Source organism: Poeciliopsis prolifica, unplaced genomic scaffold, assembly GCF_027474105.1.
Source record: "Poeciliopsis prolifica strain line A6 unplaced genomic scaffold, Auburn_PproV2 SCAFFOLD045, whole genome shotgun sequence".
Lineage (NCBI taxonomy): Eukaryota > Metazoa > Chordata > Actinopteri > Cyprinodontiformes > Poeciliidae > Poeciliopsis > Poeciliopsis prolifica.
The window spans coordinates 1,079,979-1,103,462 of NW_026562420.1; the positions used below are offsets into that span (position 1 = coordinate 1,079,979).

General features: G+C 38.1%; 1 protein-coding gene across 1 annotated transcript; it reads left to right on the top strand.

Moving 5' to 3' along the window:
* Positions 1 to 262: 262 nt before the first annotated feature.
* LOC129376829 (uncharacterized) lies at positions 263 to 23,470 on the top strand. Its single transcript, XM_055056426.1, has 14 exons — positions 263 to 391; positions 1,285 to 1,560; positions 1,720 to 2,061; positions 4,593 to 4,709; positions 6,357 to 6,632; positions 6,783 to 7,109; positions 7,439 to 7,693; positions 7,864 to 8,025; positions 12,787 to 12,836; positions 17,168 to 17,483; positions 20,103 to 20,378; positions 20,538 to 20,864; positions 21,167 to 21,421; positions 21,593 to 23,470. The coding sequence occupies exons 1-14, from the start codon at positions 307 to 309 to the stop codon at positions 21,763 to 21,765; spliced, it is 3,237 nt and encodes a 1,078-aa protein (XP_054912401.1). The 5' UTR covers positions 263 to 306; the 3' UTR covers positions 21,766 to 23,470.
* Positions 23,471 to 23,484: the final 14 nt, after the last annotated feature.

The following is a 23,484-nucleotide window of genomic DNA, read 5'->3' on the forward strand; positions in this document are numbered from 1 at the left end:
GTGGAGGATTTTTTATTTTTATTTATTTTTTAGCCACAACCTGTTAAGTTTTTGGCAAATTCCCACAAAAAACGGGGAAAATCTTTATTTTTTTAGGGGTGCAGTGGACGTTTCAAACAGACTTGGCGTAATTTGCTTCACTTTTGCAGATGGTTGATGTGTTTAGAGCAGAGGCAGGACGTCCGCTGAGGAAACGGGGCGAAGTGTCAACATTGTTTCACTCACAACAAGCATAAAAAAAAAAAAAAGGGAGAAGGAAAGGGGAGTATTTAGCTTCTGCCCTGCAGAGAAATTTTTCTTTTCCAGATGAAGTTCACTGGCTGTTTGGGAATAATGGTTTCCAGTTTGATTCTGTTACTGGTTTGCTCCTTCACCTGTGTGAGCAGCTGTAGTAAGTATAGTTTTTGAACTGTTCTTATTCTCCTTGGTCTGTTTTTTGTAAGAGAGAGAGAGATCATGTATAAACTCACTGATTTGTTACTGCTTAAACAAAAATTGCATCAGATCAGCAGTTCATCTTTGTCCTTCTCATTTCCATTTAAAATGATCAGCTTTGTAATAGACAAATTATTCTTGCTATTTTAGAACTTAATTTCTAGATTCCTTACTGTTTTTGTTAATCGGTCAAAAAAGAAAAAAAATGTATATGCCGTTTTTTGGCTCGTTTTATGAATTTAGTTAGAACTGATCAATAAATGGACTTTTATTGTCATTGCTCAAAGAAACAGAAGTAAAATTGGCAATTAAATACCATCGCTTGGCTACCGGAGCGCACACTGAAACACAAGTGTGCCTTTAATGACATAATAAAATAAATAATAATTTAAAATGAAAAGAAGATAAGATTATATAAAAAGGTTGTAGTTACTGAGATGCTTTGATGGTGCAACTGCTGGTTGCTTTTGACTCAAATATTTGTAATATTAAAAGCAACATTAAGTTCTATATTCAGCACTTTTAAAAATAAAAACCACAAGGTTCTTCAAAACAGATTATAGATTACAGACTGAGAACGAACAAAATGCATGCATGAAAGACAAACGTGAAACAGTCCAGAATAATAAAATCTAAAGAGATTACATCAACTGCTTTTGTGTGTGTATGTGTGTGTGTGTGTGTGTGTGTGTGTTTTTTTAAAAAGATCTACTGAATCCATTTCTGCTTTTAAGTCTTGCGACATAAAAGCACAAAAGCACCACTAGGACATGCATCTGCATGTCCTAGTGGTGACATGCAGATGCAAAACATCTGGGATGCATAATCTACATGCACTGTGTTTCTCAGATTTACGGTGTCCAGACAAACCTGTGATAACTCCATCCAGCCTGGTGGTGAAGTTCGGTGATCCAACCTCTGCTACATGTGTAGCCTGTCAGCAGGCCTGTCTTCCTTCAAATGAAAGTGTTATTAATATGGAAACTTCTCTTGGAACTTCAGTCATAAATGGAAACACAGTGACCTGGACAGTGGAACAAATGACTGTGTGGGATTTGACTCCAAAATGCTACTATACTAATGAGAATGATCAGTGTTGCACCAACCTGAACGTTATCGTCTACAGTAAGTTAATTAATGTGACCAGAACATTTTAGAGTGATTTTTATCCATTGTTGTTACCATTGACATTTTTTTATGTCCAGCGTTTTCAACATGAATGTTGTTGTTTGCTGTTATTAATCATTACTGTTCTTTCTATTTTTGTTCTTGTCTTCTCCCCAGAACCTCCAGAAAGTGTGTCCTTCAGCTTTAACCCCTCTGGACCTCTGACCGAGGGTTCAGAGGTCACCCTGCAGTGTGATGTTCTGAAAGTCGCTCCTGTTAAAAACCTCATTGTGACCTTTTACAGAGGTCAGACGTCTGTAGGTGAAATGAGAAGCAGCAATACCAAGAAGGGACCAGTTAATGGGACATTTTCTTTGAGCTACAAGACCAGCAAAGAAGACAATGGAGTCCAGTTCTGGTGTGAAGCCAAGCTGAACCTGGGAGCTGAAGGGCCACAGCCCCCTCTAGTGGTGAAATCAAAGAAGGCCAATCTCTCAGTTCACCGGAACGAAACACAAGGTAAGAAATGAATCACCTCAATTCAGCTTTTGTGACATTTTAAGACAGAACGCATCATCTAGTCACCCTCAGTCACTTCACTGTGTGATTCAACAAGAATCGAGTGATTTCATAATAAGACAACTAGAAGTTTTCTTTATTAAAATCTTTATCTAGATAAAAAATGCATTTTAATAAACTCTGCAGACATATTAAACATGTTTTCGAGTTTTAATTATGCAATAAGTATTTACATCAGCCAGAAAATGACAGAGTAAACCTAAGGTGTTTGAAATAATTCAAAGTCGTATGTAAAATAAACGATAAATATAAATAAATATTAACTTAAAAATGTATGAGCTGCATTTTTTTTGGGAGATTCTGTTCTAACTCGGATATTTTAGATAAATATGAAAACATGGAAAATCAAATGCAACAATAAAATACATCAGAATTTTATTTCTGGTTGTATTGTTGCCATCAACACGAATTCCAGACAAAATCCAAGATTAAGATTGAGATGTTGCTTTGGAATGACACCCCTCTTCCTATTTCCTTTCTGCTCATTTTAGGTCTCTCTTTCTCTCTCTCTCTCTTTATCTCTCTCTCTCTGTCTTCAGCTCCATCTTTTGGTGCATCCATGCAATTGTGAAAATGCTAATGAGCAGATTAGCATTCTCTCCAAACTGTCACAATATGTGGGAAAAGTAAAGAAGTGTCTCAAAGCAGTGTAGCGAATACAGAATTATTATTATTATTATTATTATTGTTATTATCGTTATTATTATTTAGATCCTCATTGTCTAAACTGAGAAATGCAAATAATAGTTTAATATAACTTTTCTATGACAGTGATAATGAATAGCTAATCAGCTCTTCATTTTTGCTTCCCAGCGGATTGGGGGACGACCGATGATGCTCCCAGTTGGAACCTCTGCAGGCTCATCCTCTGCTTGACGCTTGTAGTTTCTGCTTCTGTTTGAGTCCGAGGTCATTAAGATGCACCGATGAACTGAAGTCGGTAAAATCGGCAGTTCTGACTTTCAGGGTGTGACGTGTCTGAAGATATTTCCATGTATAGTTACATTTTATTTGGCTCGGCTCTTTTTTAACATTTCTCCTAATTGTGTTGATATGTCCTGCATTTCTATCCTGTTGAATGGTTTCTATTATTTTAAACTATTAATATGTAAAATAGCACTTTTCTACCACTTCTAATACATCAAACTCGCTAGTTTTTATAACATCACCTAAAGCAGGGGTGTCAAACTCAAATACACAGTGGGCCAAAACTTTAAATTGAACAAAGTCGCGGGCCAAGGTTCAACAAATGAATTGTTTAATATGGACCCAAACAAGTTCTAAAATAACAATAAATATTGAACAAGCAAAGCTTATCTAACTTAAAAGTGCAGGTGTGCAAAATTGAGTTACTAATAATAATAAAACATATTATATTAAATAAAATATATTTAATATATGAAATAAAATATTAAATATATTAAATAAAATTCAAATAAACATTTAATGCCTCCTTTCTGACGTAAATGTCTAATATTAATTTGAAATTGCCTCGCGGGCCAAATATAATTACACTGCGGGCCAAATTTGGCCCGCGGGCCAGAGTTTGACACCTATGACCTAAGGAGTCTCTGTCTCTGTCTCTCTCTCTCTCTCTCTCTCTTTCTACTTTTCTTAATCTGAATTTTGAGTCTTGATGATCAATGAGACATAATTATTAAAATAACAAGAAACAAAGGCTTGAAATGTATGTGTCATGATTCTAAATGAAATATTTTATCTCCACTTTTTGAGATGACTGACAAGAAATGTTGCACTTTTATACAAGTTTCCTATATTTGTAAATGCACCAGTGGATCAGGAGGCCAATTTCAGTTCTATTGAAAACAAAAACCAAAAAAAAAAAAACCACTAAGATTTTAACTAAGTCTCTAAATATCTCCTTTCTGCTGACCTCATTCCTTGACATTTGTACTAAACTACAAGACGCTTCTGAGATTTCTTTCTGTCGATGCAAAGTGCTGCACGTTCCTTCTGTTCGCTTTGTTTCTCCCTTCATGTCTGCTTCAGGAAGCAGGCTGTGACCAGGCTGAAACAATTTGGTTTCATATTGAAAATGACAGTTTCCTCATAAACATCCCCAGGAAGTGGATGTGAACATCTGTCTCTGGGGTCTGCTGCTATCTATTACTGCAATCACTTTTACTTACAGACTGAGACCGTTAAGCAAAAACAGGAAATGTACCTTTTTTTTTTTCTTTTCTTTTTTTTCATGGATAACACCAAATTTTTAAATAACGTTTATAAATGAACAACTTTGCATTCGGAGATGATCTCAACGAGCAACACTTTCACTTTCACATCCTGGCCACATTCACATCTTGGTAAAAGGTCAGAGGTCGGATGTGTGCTAAGGAAACAAGCCGAGTTGCTGACATTGTGTCACCCAGGACGATCCAAGTTTAAAATCGGAGTGAAACATCAACGTTTGGTTTCTGCCTCTTAGAGAAGATTTCCTTTCCAGACCTGAATATTTGTGAATATTTTTCACAAATTGCCCGGAGAAAAAAATAAAATAAAGATGCTTTCCAGTTTTGTTCTGCTGGCGGCTTCCTTCACCACTTTCCTCTGCTGCGTGAGCAGCTGCAGTAAGTAAAGAGTTTTCATCTTTTTGTGCTTTTCTGATGTAAAGCAGTTTGAGCTGCCTGGTTGTCCAAGAATAAACTCTCAAGTCTGCCAGTTGCAGCAATCTTTCCTCCTGAAAGCAAAAACAATGAACCAGGAACCATTTTAACGTTGAAGAGCTCACGGCAGCAGTAGCTCGTTTGGAGAAAACGACGGCAGCATCATGTCCTCCATGATGCTGCCACAGCTGGAATGGAGCTTCGTTGTTGTCATTTCTGTTGCTTTCAGAGCCATAAATTCTTCCTCACTGAAAGAATGTCAGATCACAACAGTTTCAGCCGATGCCTTTACAAAGTGTTTTGTTTTGGGGTTGACGTGTTGTCACGCCAGAACACGTGACATGTGTGACACAGAACCTGAGGATGAGATTGGTGTTGACCGCCACGCTGTTTTTAGAAACTGATGCACTTGAATCAGGAAAACGTCACAACTTTCTTCATGATGTCTGGACTCATTTCTTTTTCTTTTTTTCTCTCTTTAATGTCTTGAGTGTATCTCAAAGGGTTGTCCTAAAATCCATCTACATTTTCCTTCATGTTCCTCAAATGTTATAACTTCACAGAGCCGTGACATCATCAACCGGGCCGTCTCCACATGATCCCAACGGACGGGCTTAAAATTGACAGTGATCAATAAACCATGCTAAATCCACTTTTGTGTCGAAATCATTTGTTTTCTTGGTTTAAAACCTAAGAAAATGTTTTCCTCTTGATTATTTTTGACGATTTCTTTGCTGAAGTCTCTGTGTGGCTTCCATGTGTTGGGCTGTGGTGAGTTTTTTTTCTTACTTCTTTATTTTTTGGACAAAACCGAATGGTGTCATTTCATTTCACGGGTTGCTAACTGATCAGCACAGACTGAAGCGGTGGAATTTCAGTCTGTAACGTGGAACAGTTTCAGAAAAGAGTAAAAAACTTTTCTCATCCCCAAAAGGAAATTCCCCGACTCAAAGCAGCTGGGCATGAAAATAAAAATCAAGTCTTCAGTTGTGATGTAGCACAGTGAACACAGAGAAGAGTTATGAAGACAAGATACTACAATATTTCATCTGATGAACTTTTTACATCAATTGAAAGCAATACCTAGGAGACGGGTGTTGAGATGCTTCTTATAAGATGCATCTCGTTTCAAAAGCTGAAAACTGCAGAATTATTTCATACTGACAGATTACAGTTTGTGAAATGTAAACCGTTTTTTGGATTTGTAACAACTGCAAAAACACATAAATCAAGCCATCAAGGTACTCAAATCTAAATTTATTTCAAAGTAGAACCTTAAATGTAAAATATGTTTTTTTATGTCTGTCCTTTAATCTCAGCAGTTTTAAAGCAACTTGCAGTATTTATAGCTTATCTCTGTTATCTTTCTCTTTGGCATCAGGTAAAATGGCCTTGCAGTTTAATTAGATCTGTAATTATGTATTTAAACAAATGCTTGAAGTTTATAAGAATAGATATTTTCAGCCAATAATGAAAAGCATGCTCAAACCTGCAAAGTATCTCACTGAGACTTGAAGCAAAAACTGAGATGTACTGCGAATGATCATATCTGGAATTGTTTCATGTTGGCATATGGCGGATTTTATATTCAATATTTACTGTGTTTATCAGATTACAGCTGTCCAGATAAACCTGTGATAACTCCATCCAGCCTGGTGGTGAAGTTCGGTGATCCAACCTCTGCTACATGTGTAGCCTGTCAGCAGGCCTGTCTTCCTTCAGATGAAAGTGTTATTAATATGGAAGCTTCTCTTGGAACTTCAGTCATAAATGGAAACACAGTGACCTGGACAGTGGAACAAATGACTGTGTGGGATTTGACTCCAAAATGCTACTATACTAATGAGAATGATCAGTGTTGCACCAACCTGAATATTACCATCTACAGTAAGTTAATTAATGTGGCCAAAGCATTTAGAGTTTTTCACCATAATACATATTTTTATGTTTAAATGTTTTAGACATTAATGTTATTGCTTGGTGTTCCTAACAGGTGTTGCTCTTATTGTTTTTATTTTGTTATTCTCTCCTGTCCAGAACCTCCAGAAAGTGTGTCCTTCAGCTTTAACCCCTCTGGACCTCTGACCGAGAGTTCAGAGGTCACCCTCCAGTGTGATGTTCTGAAAGTTGCTCCGGCTAAAAACCTCATTGTGACCTTTTACAGAGGTCAGACGTCTGTAGGTGAAATGAGAAGCAACAATACCAAGAAGGGACCAGTTAATGAGATATTTTCTTTGAGCTACAAGACCATCAAAGAAGACAATGGAGTCCAGTTCTGGTGTGAAGCCAAGCTGGACCTGGGAGCTGAAGGGCCACAGCCCCCTCTAGTGGTGAAATCAGACAATCTCACTGCTACAGTTTATTGTAAGTTCAGAGACAGACACAAATACTATATACATATACACAATTACAAAAATATGTTTTTTTCCCCCAACATTAGTAAGATATGGTCAACATTTTGTGCACATTAATAATGGAAACTCAGCCTATGCTGTGTTCAAAAATACATTCCAGCTACAGTGGATATTGAATAAACATTGCATAAGTTTCTAAGTAAGATTTTGTTTAGATGTCCCTTGAAATGTGTAACATCAAGTGTAAATGTTTATCCAATAGTAAATCTTGGTGTTTTTTCCACGTTTTGGATGATTGAATGATTCCATTTTGTTCCCATCTTTGTTGTAAAAACGCAGATGGACCTGAGCTGAAGGTTCCGGCTGATCCAGCTCCAATCAGCATCATCAGAGGAGAAACTCTCCATTTGAGCTGCTTGGGTGAAGGAAACCCCAAACCTCAGTACAACTGGACGCTGCCGTCCAACAAAGGCCACAGCAGTGAGAACGATCTGAGAATCTACTCAGTTGATTCTCAGGATGGAGGGCAATACATCTGCACCGTCAGCAACACCGTGAACTCTGTCAGTGTTACATTTGACGTAACAGTCCAAGGTGAGCTTCCTCAGGGTTAGTTTTTAAAGTTTTTAACATTCAGAGAAATGAGTCGTAGTACTTCTTCCAGTATTATTATCTAGCTTGAACTCACGTCACCCCAAGAAGGAAGTTCAACTGTTTGGGTATTTTGAATCATCTCTGTTCCCTTTTTCCCTACTTTTCGGCAGAAAACTTCATTCCGTACATAATAGGTGCCGTAGTAATTGCTGCAGCTGTGATATTGATCATCGCAGGAGTCATCTACAGTTTTTATTACAAACGGCACAAGATGGGAGAATACCGACCAAAAGACGCTCTCTGTTTGGACGCAGTGCAACACAGCAATCTTTGTTAGTAGATGGTTTCAGTGTTGTGAGAAAGTTACAGGAACTCTTTGTATCTGGAATCTGGAGGTTCCATGTTTTACACTCAGGCTGCCACGGATTACAATTATTTCCTCTTGACTATTTTTACGTTGATGGTACTTTTGAATCATCTTTGTTCCTTTTTTCTCTTCTTTTCTGCAGAAAACACCAACGCGCAGATAATACGTGGCACAGTAGTTGCTGTGGTTCTGCTTGGGATCGTCGTTGCCGCTGCAGTCTACATCCGTCACAAAACACCGTAGAAATGGGAGAGAACCAAGAGCAGGACACTCACCGTTAGGACACAGTGTGTCACAGAGGGAAGCGCTGAGGCTGCAGGATGACACTGAGTCAGCCTGCTGTTTTCTGCTGTGTTTGGTTCAAACTTATGTTCCTATTTAGCTCATTTCCTTGTTGCTAATGTTTTCCATGTCAACTAAGAACATTGTAATGAATATCTTAGAATCTCTGTACAATTTAACTTGGACTGTATATTGGTATTATGTGTCAGTGGTGGGAAACGTCTCACCTTCTGACTTAGACGCAGGATTCAAAATGACTTCCGATTCATTTTCGCCACCTTAAAACTTCTGTCTTGAAAATATCTGTCCGTTTTGTGTTGACTGAATGATCTACAACATTCTATGACATGTCAGTAAATACAGTATGTAAAGTTCGGGGTGGTTTCTTATGCTCTTTTCTGTTTAGCCCTCCCTTCAGAGTTTTTAAAAAAAATAAAATCAATAGCTGTGTTTCCATTACGAATGAATGCAAAATTTCGCAACTGCAGTGATGTCATGAAATGAAAATCACAGTTTTGCAAAATATGTTAATTGTGAAAAAACACCCTCATCTTAACGCAAAATCTATATTATCAAGTAACGTGAGTTTTTTTTTCTTCTAAACTTGTTTAATGAGTGGGATTGTTTTTTTCTAACTGTTTTCACAAATACAATTTGAAAATAATTTTTAGTTTGCGCAAGTATGCGGTCAGTGGTCAGTTGTAGCAAACAAGCGTGATGCCCTGATGGAAGAGTATCGATCAGACATTTTCCTGGAAATCACTTTGATACGTTTTGATATATTTTCTGCTCGTTTCTAAGTTCGGAGTTACAAACGGGCAATGACTAATGACCAGCAGTCGTTGCTCACTGTGGTTTAGTTTTGAACTTTTGCCCTTTGTGTGAAAAGTCCGTACCTTTCCCCCCTCTGTTCGCTTCGACTTCCTCGTACGGAGAAAACAACAAACCAGCCGTCCATATTTCAATGCTGGTATCAGTTAATCTGTGTTATATCATCTTGTGCTGTGCTCAATGTAAAACTAGTTGTAGAGAAAAATGTGACAGTGATCTGCATTGTTTCCTGTCGGCAGCTGCAAAAACTCTCCGAATCGTTGAGTCTGTTGTTGTTGTGAACAGAACCGATTCAAGCCGGCAGCCTGCTGATCGTTTGCTTTGATTACAGCCTTTGTAAAAAAGGATTTCTGTTATTTGAAGGTTCTGAATGGTTTTCTATTATCGTTGACATCTTTGTGTGAAGTCACACAGCATTTGCACCTTCTGTGCTGTGTGAATATTATCAGAGGAGCTGATGCAACTTCAGGTTAATGATCACAAAGTGAAAAGTCTTTGAGAAATTAGACAAGAAAAAAATCTGTATTTTTAATTTCTGTGCCATTACTAACGACAGAAAGACGATGAGATTCAGTGTTTGTAGTTTGTAGTTTGGGTAGACCCAGATAAAGGCAGGAAAGAATCGATGGGAATGTGCAACATTTATTTATACATATAAAATAAACAGAACTCACAAGAACTGAGACAAAGGAACAACTTAGAAGAAAACTTTTGTTCCGACAGCCTGGTGAAAAAGACGGATGTTTGGCTTTTCCTGTGAGCTTCTGCCATCTTTGTGTCTTTCCTTCAATTTTACGATGACACCAAATTGACAACAGTTGCACACTAGTGTTCAATAATTTCCCAACACATCAGCGAGCGTCCAGTGGTGACTTTTAATGAACTTCTTAACCCACAATGACTTATAGTTTCATTGAAACAGATATTTCGTATGTGTCACAAGACTGTATGATGAAATTGCGTTTTAAATAAATCAGGAGTCTCAACGGCACGGTCCAAAAAATAAATCATGAGTTGCAAGCTTACGTAACTTGTTTTTAATCTGTTAAACAATGGTGGTTGGGACATACCGTTTTTTTTTTTTATTGCCTTTAATATTAGTGAACTTTTGACATATTTGACATTATGAAAGAAACAGGGTTATTTATTTTCCAGCAGCCTAGTTCCATTTTATAGCACCATCAAGTAACTATGTTACTTTATATGTCAAATTTGACAGTGTGATTTAATGCCTTGAAATTGGGCTTCTGTCTCTTTAAGAAACTCCTGCTCCTGAGAAATGAATGGAAGCTACTGATGCTTGTCCAAAAGGATTTGCATTTTGTTGGAAGGAGTGAGAAACTGCAGCGACGACGTTCACAAATGACTAGATGATGTAGATTTTGAACTATCAGTTATGAAAATGTTATGTTTGGTCAGAGAAATGTTGTAAAACAATTAAAACAAACAAATAAATGAACAAGAACATTTGTAATTTTTATATAATTAGCGACGTCCGCTGGTTCAGCTTAGATTCTGGTCACTTTTCTCTGAAATCTTAATGACGTTACAATTATCCTGAATAAATTCACTGGAGCTTTCACTTCAGATTTTGTTTTACAGAAATGGAACTATTTCTAAACAACCCCACGTCAAAGTGCTTGCTCAGAGCGGAAAGGGGATTTTGTCGGGGAAACCCTGAGTGGAACTGGATGCCTAATATATTCATTAGTTCAGTTCCTAAAATGTCTTTCTTTACAGTGTGTTGGATTGTGTCAATAACACAATTTACGTTTTGTTCTAGAGACAAATGTGAGACTGTTTGTCAGAGAGATTTAAAGTAGATTATGGTTATAAAAAGGAGGAACAAACAGTCACTCTCTAAAAAAATGGATATAATTAAGCAGTTTTGACCTTTGACCCATGCAAAAGGAGGAAGTTGTCAGTTTCATTTATGTGAAGGGATTTTTGGACTTTTCTTCTGTATAACATTTTTTTATTAAAGTTTGAAACACATTTTACCCTGAAAGCCGCAGTTTGTAACTATTATAAAAAATTGTTTGTTTTGTTTTAAAAATTATTTTATGATAGAATAATATAAGACAGATAATCTGAAAAAAGGAGCTCCTCTGCCTTCTCCCAATGCTCCCAGTACAAAGTGCAGAAATACACCACTCAATCAGAAAGAACATCAGAGCCAGGAGGCGGGTCTAAGCGCTGCCAATCACTCTCATGCTCAGCCCCTCCCACTTGCTCTGTGCTAAGCTACAGCTGGTTCCCCACAGCATAGCCTGCCGTGAAAGCTAAGGCTAGTTAGCATGGCCACCAATGATGGCAGATAAATGTATTTTCTGTAACAATAAGTTGCTTTTCCACCATTAGCGCATTGAGGAGCATACAGGATGTTGATTGACAGCGCTCAGAACCTCCCTCTGGCTCTGATTGGTTGTTTGTGAATGGCAGTGCAACAGTTTTTCACTTGGAGGAGTTGAAAGAGGTCTTTTCCGTTGTCAAAACTTTTCTGATAGCACTTAGCTTGCTGCTGAGGTCAACAGAGTGTGAGACACAGCTTTGGGGATCCTTTTGTTCTATGAAGGCGTTTCTGTCGGACTATTAGGCGAATTTTCTGAAAAATCAATTCTTTCAACTGACAAAATCAATGTAGAGCCCCAAGACTGACGACCAGCACCAGTTGGTTTCTTGAAGGCATTGAGGTCGTTTTCACATCTTAGCATTTTGTTAAGACGCTCCTGTCTGCTGAGGGCCAGCAGACTGCCAGGACTCTGGCTTTAGTAAAGGAGCTCACATTAATCCAAAGCTTCCTCTATCACTTCCCATAAGGAAACCATGAGGGTGTATCTGGTTTATTGTATCACTGAATGTTGTTGTTCACTAATGCCTGAGATCACCGTTTCACTATTGTTTTCAACGCACATATGCTCAGAAGTCGAGTCGAACATTTTCCACATTTATTTTTTCCAAATGATTTTCTCAAGATATCATTTTCTGATGTTTTCCCATGAACTCATTGTCAAGAAAAATAAAAGGAAATTAATCTATTATCTCAAGAAACCTATCAAGAAAATGGGAAATGAACTTATTTCAAGAAAACAACTGTGAAATGAACTTGTCTCAATAAAACAGACAGGAGATTAACTCATTATCCAGAAAAGAGGGAGTTGCTCTTACACAGAAAACTTTCTGGTTAACTTCTTTGCTTCCCAGCATTTCTCAGATTAGACAGACAGAAGCTGAAAAGAACAGATAAAGCAGCTCAGAGGTAACGTCATTATTTCTCAGCTGGAAATGAGCGCAGCCTTTCGGCAATTTCTGCAACTTGTAAAGTTGAGCAACCCACGAACAAAAGGACTTTTTAACCCTCTCCAGGCAGATGTTGCAGATTTGCAACAGATCAATGCTACTTAGCAAGTCTTTGCAAGTAATTTGAGCCTGAGAGGGTTAAAGGTATTCCAAATATGCAGGCTGAAACCTACACATGTTTTAGCAAAACAATTAATGCTTCAGTTTTGTTTTGTCTTGATGTTTTATGAAACAATATTTTAAAAAAATAGTTGTGGTTGCAATTAAAATTACGTGAATAAATTTGTTCACTCGATGATTCATTAAAAACCAGCGGCGCCGTCGTCCTCCGACTACTTCCTGTCGTCTTCTTCGTCTTCGTCAGTAGCATCTTCTTGTTGACGACACCATTTAAAACGCGAAAACAAAGTCTTTCCGTTGTAGTTTAATAAATATACTAATTTTGATAAAAGCCAAAAAACCACCTGAGTCTGGCGGAAAAACTTTTTATCAAAAAGCGTGTTGCTTTTTATCCACCCCAAAATTCTGTGTTTTATGATTTTATGATTAGTGGAAACACATATGCTATCATGTTTATTTACTGTAAGGTCAGCTGCTTGATCTTCCCTTCCTGCAAGATTCTTATTGGAAATAAGAATTTGTTCTCAATAACTCAAACAGTAGTTAATACCAAGAAGCTTTTTGGCCTCATGTTGTCCTGAGTAGATGAAAAGAGGATAGAACCACTAACATGTCATGAGTGAACGAGGTCATTCGCTCAGCCAGTTTTTCTCCAGTGGCAGACATGACTAAATTTGGACATGAGGGGAAGTGACAGAGAAGCTTGTCCTGTGAAGTTGTTTACGTTCGAGCCTCTGTGCTTCACATGGAGCATTCCTGCTGCTGGGAGGCACGCCAAACTCAGACCACTAAGCCACAGCAGCTCCAGTATTCTACAACAACAGCTTGCAAAAGCATGCATACGTCTGAAAATTATCAGGAAATGGGATTTCATGAGCTAGAGCAGTGGGTCCCAAAGATTTTCTGGGCCCCGCTCTGTATTGCAATAAAATCCCTGCCAAAAATAAATAAATAAATAAATAAATAAATAAATAAATAAATAAATAAATCAACTGGGTACACACATTGTTCAACCAGACATTAACCTAGACACATATTTAATTTTCAAACTACACTGAAGTTTATTTCATACTTCTGGCTGCAACAAAACAAACCACACACCATCTTCACAGAGAAACACTTTTGTGTGACTGTTGTTTTGTTTGTTGTTTGTCTCATTCATTCATAACGCTTCGCGCGCTCCACACTTTGGGAACCACAGACCAACACAAAGTGTTACGTATTTGCAAAGCAAGAAAAATATATACACATACATTGTTTTCCAACTTAAAAAAAGTTTGAAATGCTGAATTAAAACAGTCTGCAACCTCGAATGTAAGGTTTTATTTACCTAATACAATTATCATTATTCATAAGAAGTGTGATAATCTGTAACATTCAATAGAAAATATGTAGAAAACTGATGAGTGTTAACATCCTGGAGAGAGTTCAGAACCAACATGGCTTCGGGTCAGAATGCAACTAGTTTTATGTGTTGCTATATTGACGACTTTCTTTACTGTACAGCATCTTCACACAATGTCTAAATCTGCTTCAGGATGTGCTTTGGTGGCGCAGAAGTTAATCAAAACCCACATATGGAGGCCTTAATCCTCAATGTGGTTGTTGCAGGTTCGATTCCCGGCCTGCTGGACTTTGCCTCACGTCTTCCCCCTCCTCTAATTACCCATTTTGCTAGCAAATAAAGGCCGATATAAATAAATAAACTTGCTTTAAAGTCAGTTTTTTTTTTCTTCCAACAAAATCTAAAGATAGCCACAGATTAAGACTTTAATGGCCGTGCAGGCAGCAATAATTAAATAGTATCACATCTTTAGCCGACCACACTCTGTGGTTTGTGTTACGAACCGTTCTTACTTAGACTGCTTAAATAATGAAAATTATTACATATTAGGTGCAATCAACAAACTGCTTGAAGCTGTTGTTCTGGTGTTTGACCGCAGCGTCACATGCACAGCCACAGCTGCTCAGAGACGAGTCTCTGCTTATGGACAGAATGTGCTTGGGCGTGAAAAGTGACAAAATACCACGTCTTAAATCGTCTGCTGGCTGACATTTATGTGGTATACCTCCTCCTGGGATCATTGTTTATAATAATTTAGTATAAATATGTCATAGATTAGGCCCACTGGAAGAAAAAAGAAAATTCAGGCTCATTTTTCTCCAAATTCAGAGTTTAATCTTCTGGGATCAAAAGTCGTCGTAATTTTTATTATTTTCCAGTTTCCCTAATCTTCTTCTGTAAATAAAATATTCTTTCTAGATTGTTATTTTTTGTAAAGCATTCGGCATAAAAAGTCACAGTATGTGAGTGGTCCATGCTGCAGCTAAAATTTCCCATAACATAATGCAGAAGTGATAAAAGGAAGTTCAGTTTTATGTATGCAACCAAACATCCCCTCCCCCCATGTAAAGCCTAAGTTTGACTTTTATTCAATAATTGCCATTCATCAACATGAACCTGAATATATAATAATGCACGCTTCTCCCTTGTAGTCATATAACTATTTGCTGTAAAGCATCTAAACAAAAGCTGATCAGATTACTGTTCAATAGCTAAAGATTTCTGTTCTCAGCATTTAGCTTCAGTAACATGGAGCTCAAAGCACAGTAAGGTTTATACAGTTCTGACTGCCAGATGACTCGTCCTTTCTATCAAGGCTGTTGTTTTTCCACTCCGACTTTCTTTACTGTACAGCATCTTCACGCAATGTCTGCATTATTTCTTTGAGCTGTTGTGAAAATGCTGCACGACACATTTTCAAATGACTCAGAATGCGCTTCAGTTATTTCTATTCATGTTGCTCCTCGCATCGCGGCGATATTCACACCTTCAGCTGGTGAGAATTACGCAGTCAAATCAAAAATAACTCTTTATATTCAGTCACTTACTAACCTTGACTTAAGAAGGGTATTTCTGCTTCTGAGCTGAAATAACCCTGACCTTTTTGTAGAAACAAACATCAGTAAAGGTGACCTAGCGATAAAGTGGAGCGTTTTCAGGAAGCATCATTTGGAGTGGCCTCAAAGACAAATAGGCACACAAGTAAAGGTGGTGTTTAGCAGACAAAAAAATAAAAAAATTAAAAAATGAGGACAGCACTTCGTTTTGATAAACAGAGGAAGGACTGTTAGGAAACACACAGAGGGAAGTTTAGTTATATTGCAATTCAGAAATGACTTCCTTTAAAGTTTCTTGAACATAAAAACATGGAGAACTTTCAGACATGTTTGGTTTGAGACTCAACAATTTCTTAAAAAGATGGTGCGATGTATTTTCCAGGCACATATAGTGACATTTTTAGTAGTTGATAGCTTCAGTTGTAAAAATGCTGAAAATGTCAAATATTTAACTAAAAGAAATGTAACTTTGTAATTAATCTGTTGAAATTGGGCAACTGTCTTTTTAAAAACTCCGCCTTCAGGACATCATCACAACATGGCTCCTCTTTTAACCCTTTAACAACGTTTTTAACCAGCATTGCACTGAGAAATAGTTCCTGTGACAAACTCTGCAAATGTGGAGATCAACAAGGTGTTTGCTAATTTCTGCTGGCTAGTCTGAAGGAGCTGAGTGTGGCAGAAACATGGAAACTGTGACTTAGAGGAGGAGCTGTGCCTCAAAGGCGGAGCTATGTCCACCCAGGCATTTTGCACAGCTGAATGGTTGCCACGGGAGATTCAAGGATTCTTCAAACATGCATAAAAGAATCAAAGCAAAACTCTAATTATGCTGTTGATCAGGGAATCACACTATAACTTTGGGTTGAGTTCACATAATCCTGCACATCTTCTGAAAATGTGAATACAGTGGTGGTTTTTGATATGTGCTACATGGGCAATTTCTTTCTGCTTCATAATAATTGCTTGCATTTTAATTGGTTGGAGAGCAGGAGAAGGAGGGGCTTGTCCAGGTCACCAGTCCTGCAAGAAAATGCAAGCACATTTATTTTTCAAGCTTTGGAAGTCAGGCATGGTAATAAATCGTGAGGAAACTGATTTTTTATTTTTGTATTCGATTGCCAGCAATGTTCCATAAACAAATGATGAGGTTTATGGTTTGAATTTGAACCCACTGCTGATGAAGTGGGTTCATCAGCTCTTCAGAAACAGTGAAGTGTTTTTATGTTTGAAGCTGCTTGAACTTCAGCTGCTTTCATGCACGGCCATATCTTCTTACAACGCCAACAGGGTGGAGATGAAGCAAAGAAGCAAAAGAAAACTTGTAGGAATGAAATGGATGTTGTTTTTAGACCCACCAGGCAATGCTGACCGAGTCTGTAAATATATCATCCACTTCAAGCCACCGCTGATTGCGCCATTAGAAAATGTCATCAGTGTTTTACTTACACTGTATTAGTATGAGCCAGCATTCATCAGTGTCAGGTCTCTATCCAAATATTTTTTCCACATGACAAAAACGTTTTCCACCTTCTGGGAAGATAGAAAACAAACGGACTAACGTAATTTAGTCTACTTTCTTATCCTTTCAGGAGGACAGACAACTTGTGATTGGATTAGACCAATCAGGCCGATAAGAGCAGACTCATGAACACATTCCCCTCTGCTGACAGTACCGGGATTTCCCAAAACGCGTAATCTGTGTCCCTCTGAAACACGGCCTCCAATTCCACTTTCAATTTCAGCTTCTTAAAGCGAAACGCCGCGGTGGGAAACTACAGAAGTTTCTTTGCGCCTCCCTCCTCGCGCTGCGTCTCGTGAGTGCGAAGCTTTTTGCGTTTTCACTTCAACTCCGCCGTCGGGCTTTTCTCCACCTTTTTCTGCGACCGGAGAGTCGATCTGAAAACTCGAGGGTCAACATGTTCCCCTGCCTGTTTCTGCTGATTTCTTTCCTGAATGTGCTGCGGTGGCTCCATGTGTCCGCGTGCGGTGAGTTTCCCGTCACGCGCCGGGATTTGATCCTCCGTCGGTCAAGGATGGAAAAGTTCAGGATGGTGGCTGCTTTCCCCCACTTGATCGCTTTCAGCTTCCCATCGTCAGTGCCAGTCTGTAAACAAGAATCCGTGGATCGAGTCGTTCATGTAACGGGGATCAGGGTCCCGTTATTCCCGCTGTTAGATCTGAACGTGTTTTTTGTTGTGTTGTTAGTGAGATCCGGCGTTTGCTTTGACGTAGGTTTGAATCCAAAGAGTTATTCTATCACCTCAGATAAGATAACTGAATTTTGCTTTGCATAAAAGAGCAATAAATAAATAAATAAATAAATAAAGTCAAACAACTGAGAAAAACATTATCGGCAGCAGCTTTAATAAAACCTTAACCTCTGAGAATACTTTCTATTATTGAAGGTTTAGATCACAGCTTGTGGGTCCAAATAAGGAATTTGACTTTGGTCATATTCTTACTGACACATAATTAGGTAAGTCTTTTTTTTTTTTTTTTGGCAAAAGTGATGTTGGAACAAAAAAAAAAAAAAAAAGATGTCTCCGGAGCCACTCTTTAACATGTTAAACCTGATGAATCCTGGAAATGTCTTGTTTTCTTGGAATGCCATCAGAAAAAACTAATTTTATTGATGTAGTAACTTGGTTGTCCAGTATATCGAGGAAGTCTCATGACATCAACTATAGCATCCATAGATCATAGTACTGATCCCACATGCTTGTACAATAAGCACTGGGGAAGATGGACACACCACTTTATCTGGCTCTCTTCTTACCCTGATGCGGCAAAACACTGGAGAGTGTTTAATATTTCATTACTTATCTCAACTCAAAGATTGCATCAGTCAAATCTTTTGATCTTTTAAAGACTTTGTTGGCCCTAGTGGCCTTTATTCCAGAGTGGTCAGATGGGAAAGTGGGTAAACAGAGAAGAGGAAGATATGTGGCAAAGGTCATCAGACCGGGATCTGAACCTGTGATGGCCGTGTTGAGGACTGTGGCCTCCTTATGTGGGTTGTGTTTAACTTCTGGGCCGCTACAGCGCAAGAGTCCAGTCTTTATGCTTGCTTCCAAATGCAATTTTTCTTTCTCCAGTCAGCCTCCCTGATTAGTGGTTTTCTTAATGGCTACGAAGCTTTTCTGTGGGAACCTTCAGAGTTCTCTTCACATGATGCCTGTGGAAATACTTTTACTTTTACTTTGAAACACAACCCTGACTTCTGTTGTTTCGCTGAGACTTGATTTCACTAAATGTTTAAGAGATTGTTGATCATTATTAATTTATTTTCTCCAAAGGTGACGGTTCTTCACTGTCCTTCCAGTTGGACCGTTCTTAACTCGGTTTTGTCATTCTGTGTCTCCTTTAGACCATCTCTCTGTTTACCACTTGCCAATGCTCTGATGACTCTCAAACTAACATATTTGTCACAATCAGCTGACTCTTGTGAAACATGACCTCTGAATAACGTCCTATGATTAACAGACTATGTATTGGAGTTGCATATCCAGACATCCTCAAGATTAAACCAGGAATATTAAAATGTGCTCAACTTTTCATGCGTCAGATCAGAGGCAGAACCAAGGATTTTATTTGAGCTAACAGTCGTGTTTTGTACTGTGGCAGTAAGATGGAGTACATTTTTTTTTGTTGACATTTTTAGGTACAAAACTCCCAATTTACAGAATTTTGAAATGAGGAAGGGATGAAATGACCTGCACCTGCAACTGATCCTTTGTCATCTTTCTTTACGAAATGATGTTTTTTCAAAAAAGCCTGCATGTCCTTACGTTTTACAATATATTTAGATATATAATGTGAATTTGAACTATAATGCTTAAGAACAGTAGTCCTTTTTAAGTACCACAAACAGTCATTTTATCTTTGATTTTGGTCTTTTGATACTAGATAATTGGGCTGCATGACATTAGGATTGTGATATTATTGCTTCCAACAGGAGCCTATCGTCTTTGTCTGATATGATCATCTGCTGCAGCGAGATGCTGTCTTTATATCATTTATAAATAAGATTCAATCTTTTTATTTTCTGGAGTGAAAAAAATGATCTTGGGCTAGAGTAATGAAATGGTTCAGTTCATAGGTACCAAATAGAAGAGTAGCAACTCACAGAAAGGCAACTTGCTGCAATGAGCAACACCAGCATCAGACAACCTGAAGACATCAACAACCTGGAAGCAAAGCAAAGACTTAGAGAACAATGATGACAAAATAAATGGTGAACGAGAGCGTGCTTCACATTACCTTGTGTCAATGAGGTCGCTTAGTCAAAATCTAAATGATATTAGGCAGAAGAAAAGAGCTTCCAGAATCTAGATCATATTTATACATAGACAAAAATTTCAGGTTTCATCCAGCATTTCTAAGACCAGATCGAAGGTACTGATTGTGTCTGGGTTGAATAAAGTTAAATATAAAAATAACATACCAGTTAGTAGCACTATCTAAATATTAAAATGGTGATTAAAAAGCTCTAAGTTCCTAAGAACTTTATCCTAGATAAATTATATATTTACAAAGGCAAATTTTATTGTGTTTTGAATTCTGAGAATGCAAATGTAATAATATTATTATCCATGTTTTTCTCAGATTACAGCTGTCCAGACAAACCTGTGATAACTCCATCCAGCCTGGTGGTGAAGTTCGGTGATCCAACCTCTGCTACATGTGTAGCCTGTCAGCAGGCCTGTCTTCCTTCAGATGAAAATGTTATTAATATGGAAACTTCTCGTGGAACTAAAGTCATAAATGGAAACACAGTGACCTGGACAGTGAAACAAATGAATGTGTGGAATTTGACTCCAAAATGCTACTATACTAATGAGAATGCTCAGTGTTGCACCAACCTGAACGTTATCGTCTACAGTAAGTTAATTAATGTGACCAGAACATTTTAGAGTGATTTTTATCCATTGTTGTTACCATTGACATTTTTTTATGTCCAGCATTTTCAACATGAATGTTGTTGTTTGCTGTTATTAATCATTACTGTTCTTTCTATTTTTGTTCTTGTCTTCTCCCCAGAACCTGCAGAAAGTGTGTCCTTCAGCTTTAACCGCTCTGGACCTCTGACCGAGGGTTCAGAGGTCACCCTGCAGTGTGATGTTCTGAAAGTTGCTCCGGCTAAAAACCTCATTGTGACCTTTTACAGAGGTCAGACGTCTGTAGGTGAAATGAGAAGCAACAATACCGAGAAGGGACCAGTTAATGGGACATTTTCTTTGAGCTACAAGACCAGCAAAGAAGACAATGGAGTCCAGTTCTGGTGTGAAGCCAAGCTGGACCTGGGAGCTGAAGGGCCACAGCCCCCTCTAGTGGTGAAATCAGACAATCTCACTGCTACAGTTTATTGTAAGTTCAGAAATAGACACAAATACTATATACATATACACAATTGCAAAAATATGTTTTTTTCCCCAAGATACGGTCAACATTTTGTGCACATTAATAATGGAAACTCAGCCTATGCTGTGTTCAAAAATACATTCCAGCTACAGTGGATATTGAATAAACATTGCATAAGTTTCTAAGTAAGATTTTGTTTAGATGTCCCTTGAAATGTGTAACATCAAGTGTAAATGTTTATCCAATCATCCACGTTTTGGATGATTGAATGATACCATTTTGTTCCCATCTTTGTTGTAAAAACGTAGATGGACCTGAGCTGAAGGTTCCGGCTGATCCAGCTCCAATCAGCATCATCAGAGGAGAAACTCTCCATTTGAGCTGCTTGGGTGAAGGAAACCCCAAACCTCAGTACAACTGGACGCTGCCGTCCAACAAAGGCCACAGCAGTGGGAACGATCTGAGAATCGACTCAGTTGATTCTCAGGATGGAGGGCAATACATCTGCACCGTCAGCAACACCGTGAACTCTGTCAGTGTTACATTTGACGTAACAGTCCAAGGTGAGCTTCCTCAGGGTTAGTTTCTAAAGTTTTTAACGTTCAGAGAAATGAGTCGTAGTACTTCTTCCAGTATTATTATCTAGCTTGAACTCACGTCACCCCAAGAAGGAAGTTCAACTGTTTGGGTATTTTGAATCATCTCTGTTCCCTTTTTTTTCTTCTTTTCTGCAGAAAACTTCATTCCGTACATAATAGGTGCCGTAGTAATTGCTGCAGCTGTGATATTGATCATCGCAGGAGTCATCTACAGTTTTTATTACAAACAAAACAAGATGGGAAAGTACCAGCTAAAGGATGTTTTCCGTTTGAGCCCAATGCATCCCACTACAGTTCCTCTTTGTTAGTGAAATCAAATCCTCTGGAAGGAGTTAAAGATTCGCTGCAGAGCCTCTGATCTGAGTCAGGTTGGTGCTGCTGCAGGTTTTTCCTTTTCCCGTCATGGACATGAAATACATTCCACTTTTTGAATGGAAATATTCGCTTCCTCCTAGATGGTTTCAGTGTTGTGAGAAAGTAACAGGAACTCTTTTTATCTGGAGGTTGCATGTTTTACTCAAACTACAATGGATTACAGTTATTTCCTCCTAACTATTTGTACTTTGTTGGATTCTTAATGATGAAGGTAAAGGGACACAGTCATTACCAAAACTGTCAATCCAATGTGAAAACTCATAGGAAATTGTTTATAGTTTGAACTAAGCTCTCATGCCTAACTTGTTCCAGTTAGATTTTTTATAAATACATAACTCATGATGTCTCGCACCACTTACCATATTTATTTTTGTGTTTCGTTGCTTACCATTTGCAAGCTCGCCTATTACCTCTGTTCCTTTATGCTCTGCTAAAATGTATTCTAATGCAACTGAACTCTTAAAAAAGTTGCTCTCATTTGCATGCTTTAGTGAGCTGGACGTCAGAAAGCAACTTTTCTTATCAAGAATAAGTTCTTTTGTTGTTGTTTTTACTGTGATCACTGTAATGCACTACAGGACTGTTGCTATGCTTTGATTAAATCAGCTGGCAAAATGCCACAGACAAAGTCTGTGCTTTTATTTAAGGCCATATTTAACTCTGTGATGGTGCAACAGCAATGCTGGAAGTGACTAAATACATCCGGTGGGAATTTATCTCCCTGTCTCTGCTGAATTTCCACATTCTCACTTCTTGTCTGCTTCTCATTCAGAGGTCATTGTATCGGGAACAGTTTACCATCAGCATTGAAAATGGTAACATCTTAATAGTTTCTAATTCCTTGGTGAAACATCGGCTGAAATAAAAATAAAATCTGAACACTGAGGTATCCCAGCCCACTCTGTTGTGGCGAATTAGTTTTCTCTGCTATGCAAATTCATGTTTTTCTTGTTTATAGTCAGAGAAATTCTGCATAGATGTCTATATGTGGCAGGAATCATTCATTTTAATTTCGCTGTCTTTTAAAAATCACAAGCAATTCGTTCATGGAGACGGGTTGCTGTTTACAATGAGGTGGGAGCTAAGAGTCAAAGCGCATATGTGTTTCTATTTCATGCTAAAATCACAGCGCCTTATAGTGGCCTGGAGTGACAACTACAGCTGACTCGGTATCCGCGGTGTGGAACTTTTTCCCAATCAATATCCAAAGATACCGGAAGTGTCCAGGTGGCGGTCTTGCATAACCGTACTCTATGTTTAGTTCAAATGGTTAGGATATGAGTTACGGCTCAATTTCAGTCATATGATACAAAAATGATCAAATTCAGATTTCATTCCTCATAAAAATTTTTTTTTTTCTATAAAAAGTGAAAATTTAGCGTCCTGCTGGGTATTTGGAACAATTTATGATGCCAGAGCGCTTGTGAGCATTTTGATTATTATTCAGATAAAAAAAAAGTGTATTTATATCTGAATTATTGTTATTTGACTTGTAGGTAATTTGAGAGGGAGTGTGAAAAGGAGAGGATTCATTTGATGAAGACCTTTAACCCTCTATTCACTTACGCGATTTTCTGGTTCTTTCAGAGGTTGCTGTGAATTTAAACATTTATATGGATTTTCTTTTGCTTTTCTTGTGAGAGTAATGAATA

Coding starts and splice junctions, on each gene's coding strand:
- LOC129376829 (XM_055056426.1), top strand. CDS start 307: ATGAAGTTCACTGGCTGTTTGGGAATAATGGTTTCCAGTTTGATTCTG. Junction 2,062..4,592: donor TCACCGGAACGAAACACAAG/GTAAGAAATGAA, acceptor TCCAGACCTGAA/TATTTGTGAATATTTTTCAC. Junction 7,110..7,438: donor TCTCACTGCTACAGTTTATT/GTAAGTTCAGAG, acceptor GTAAAAACGCAG/ATGGACCTGAGCTGAAGGTT.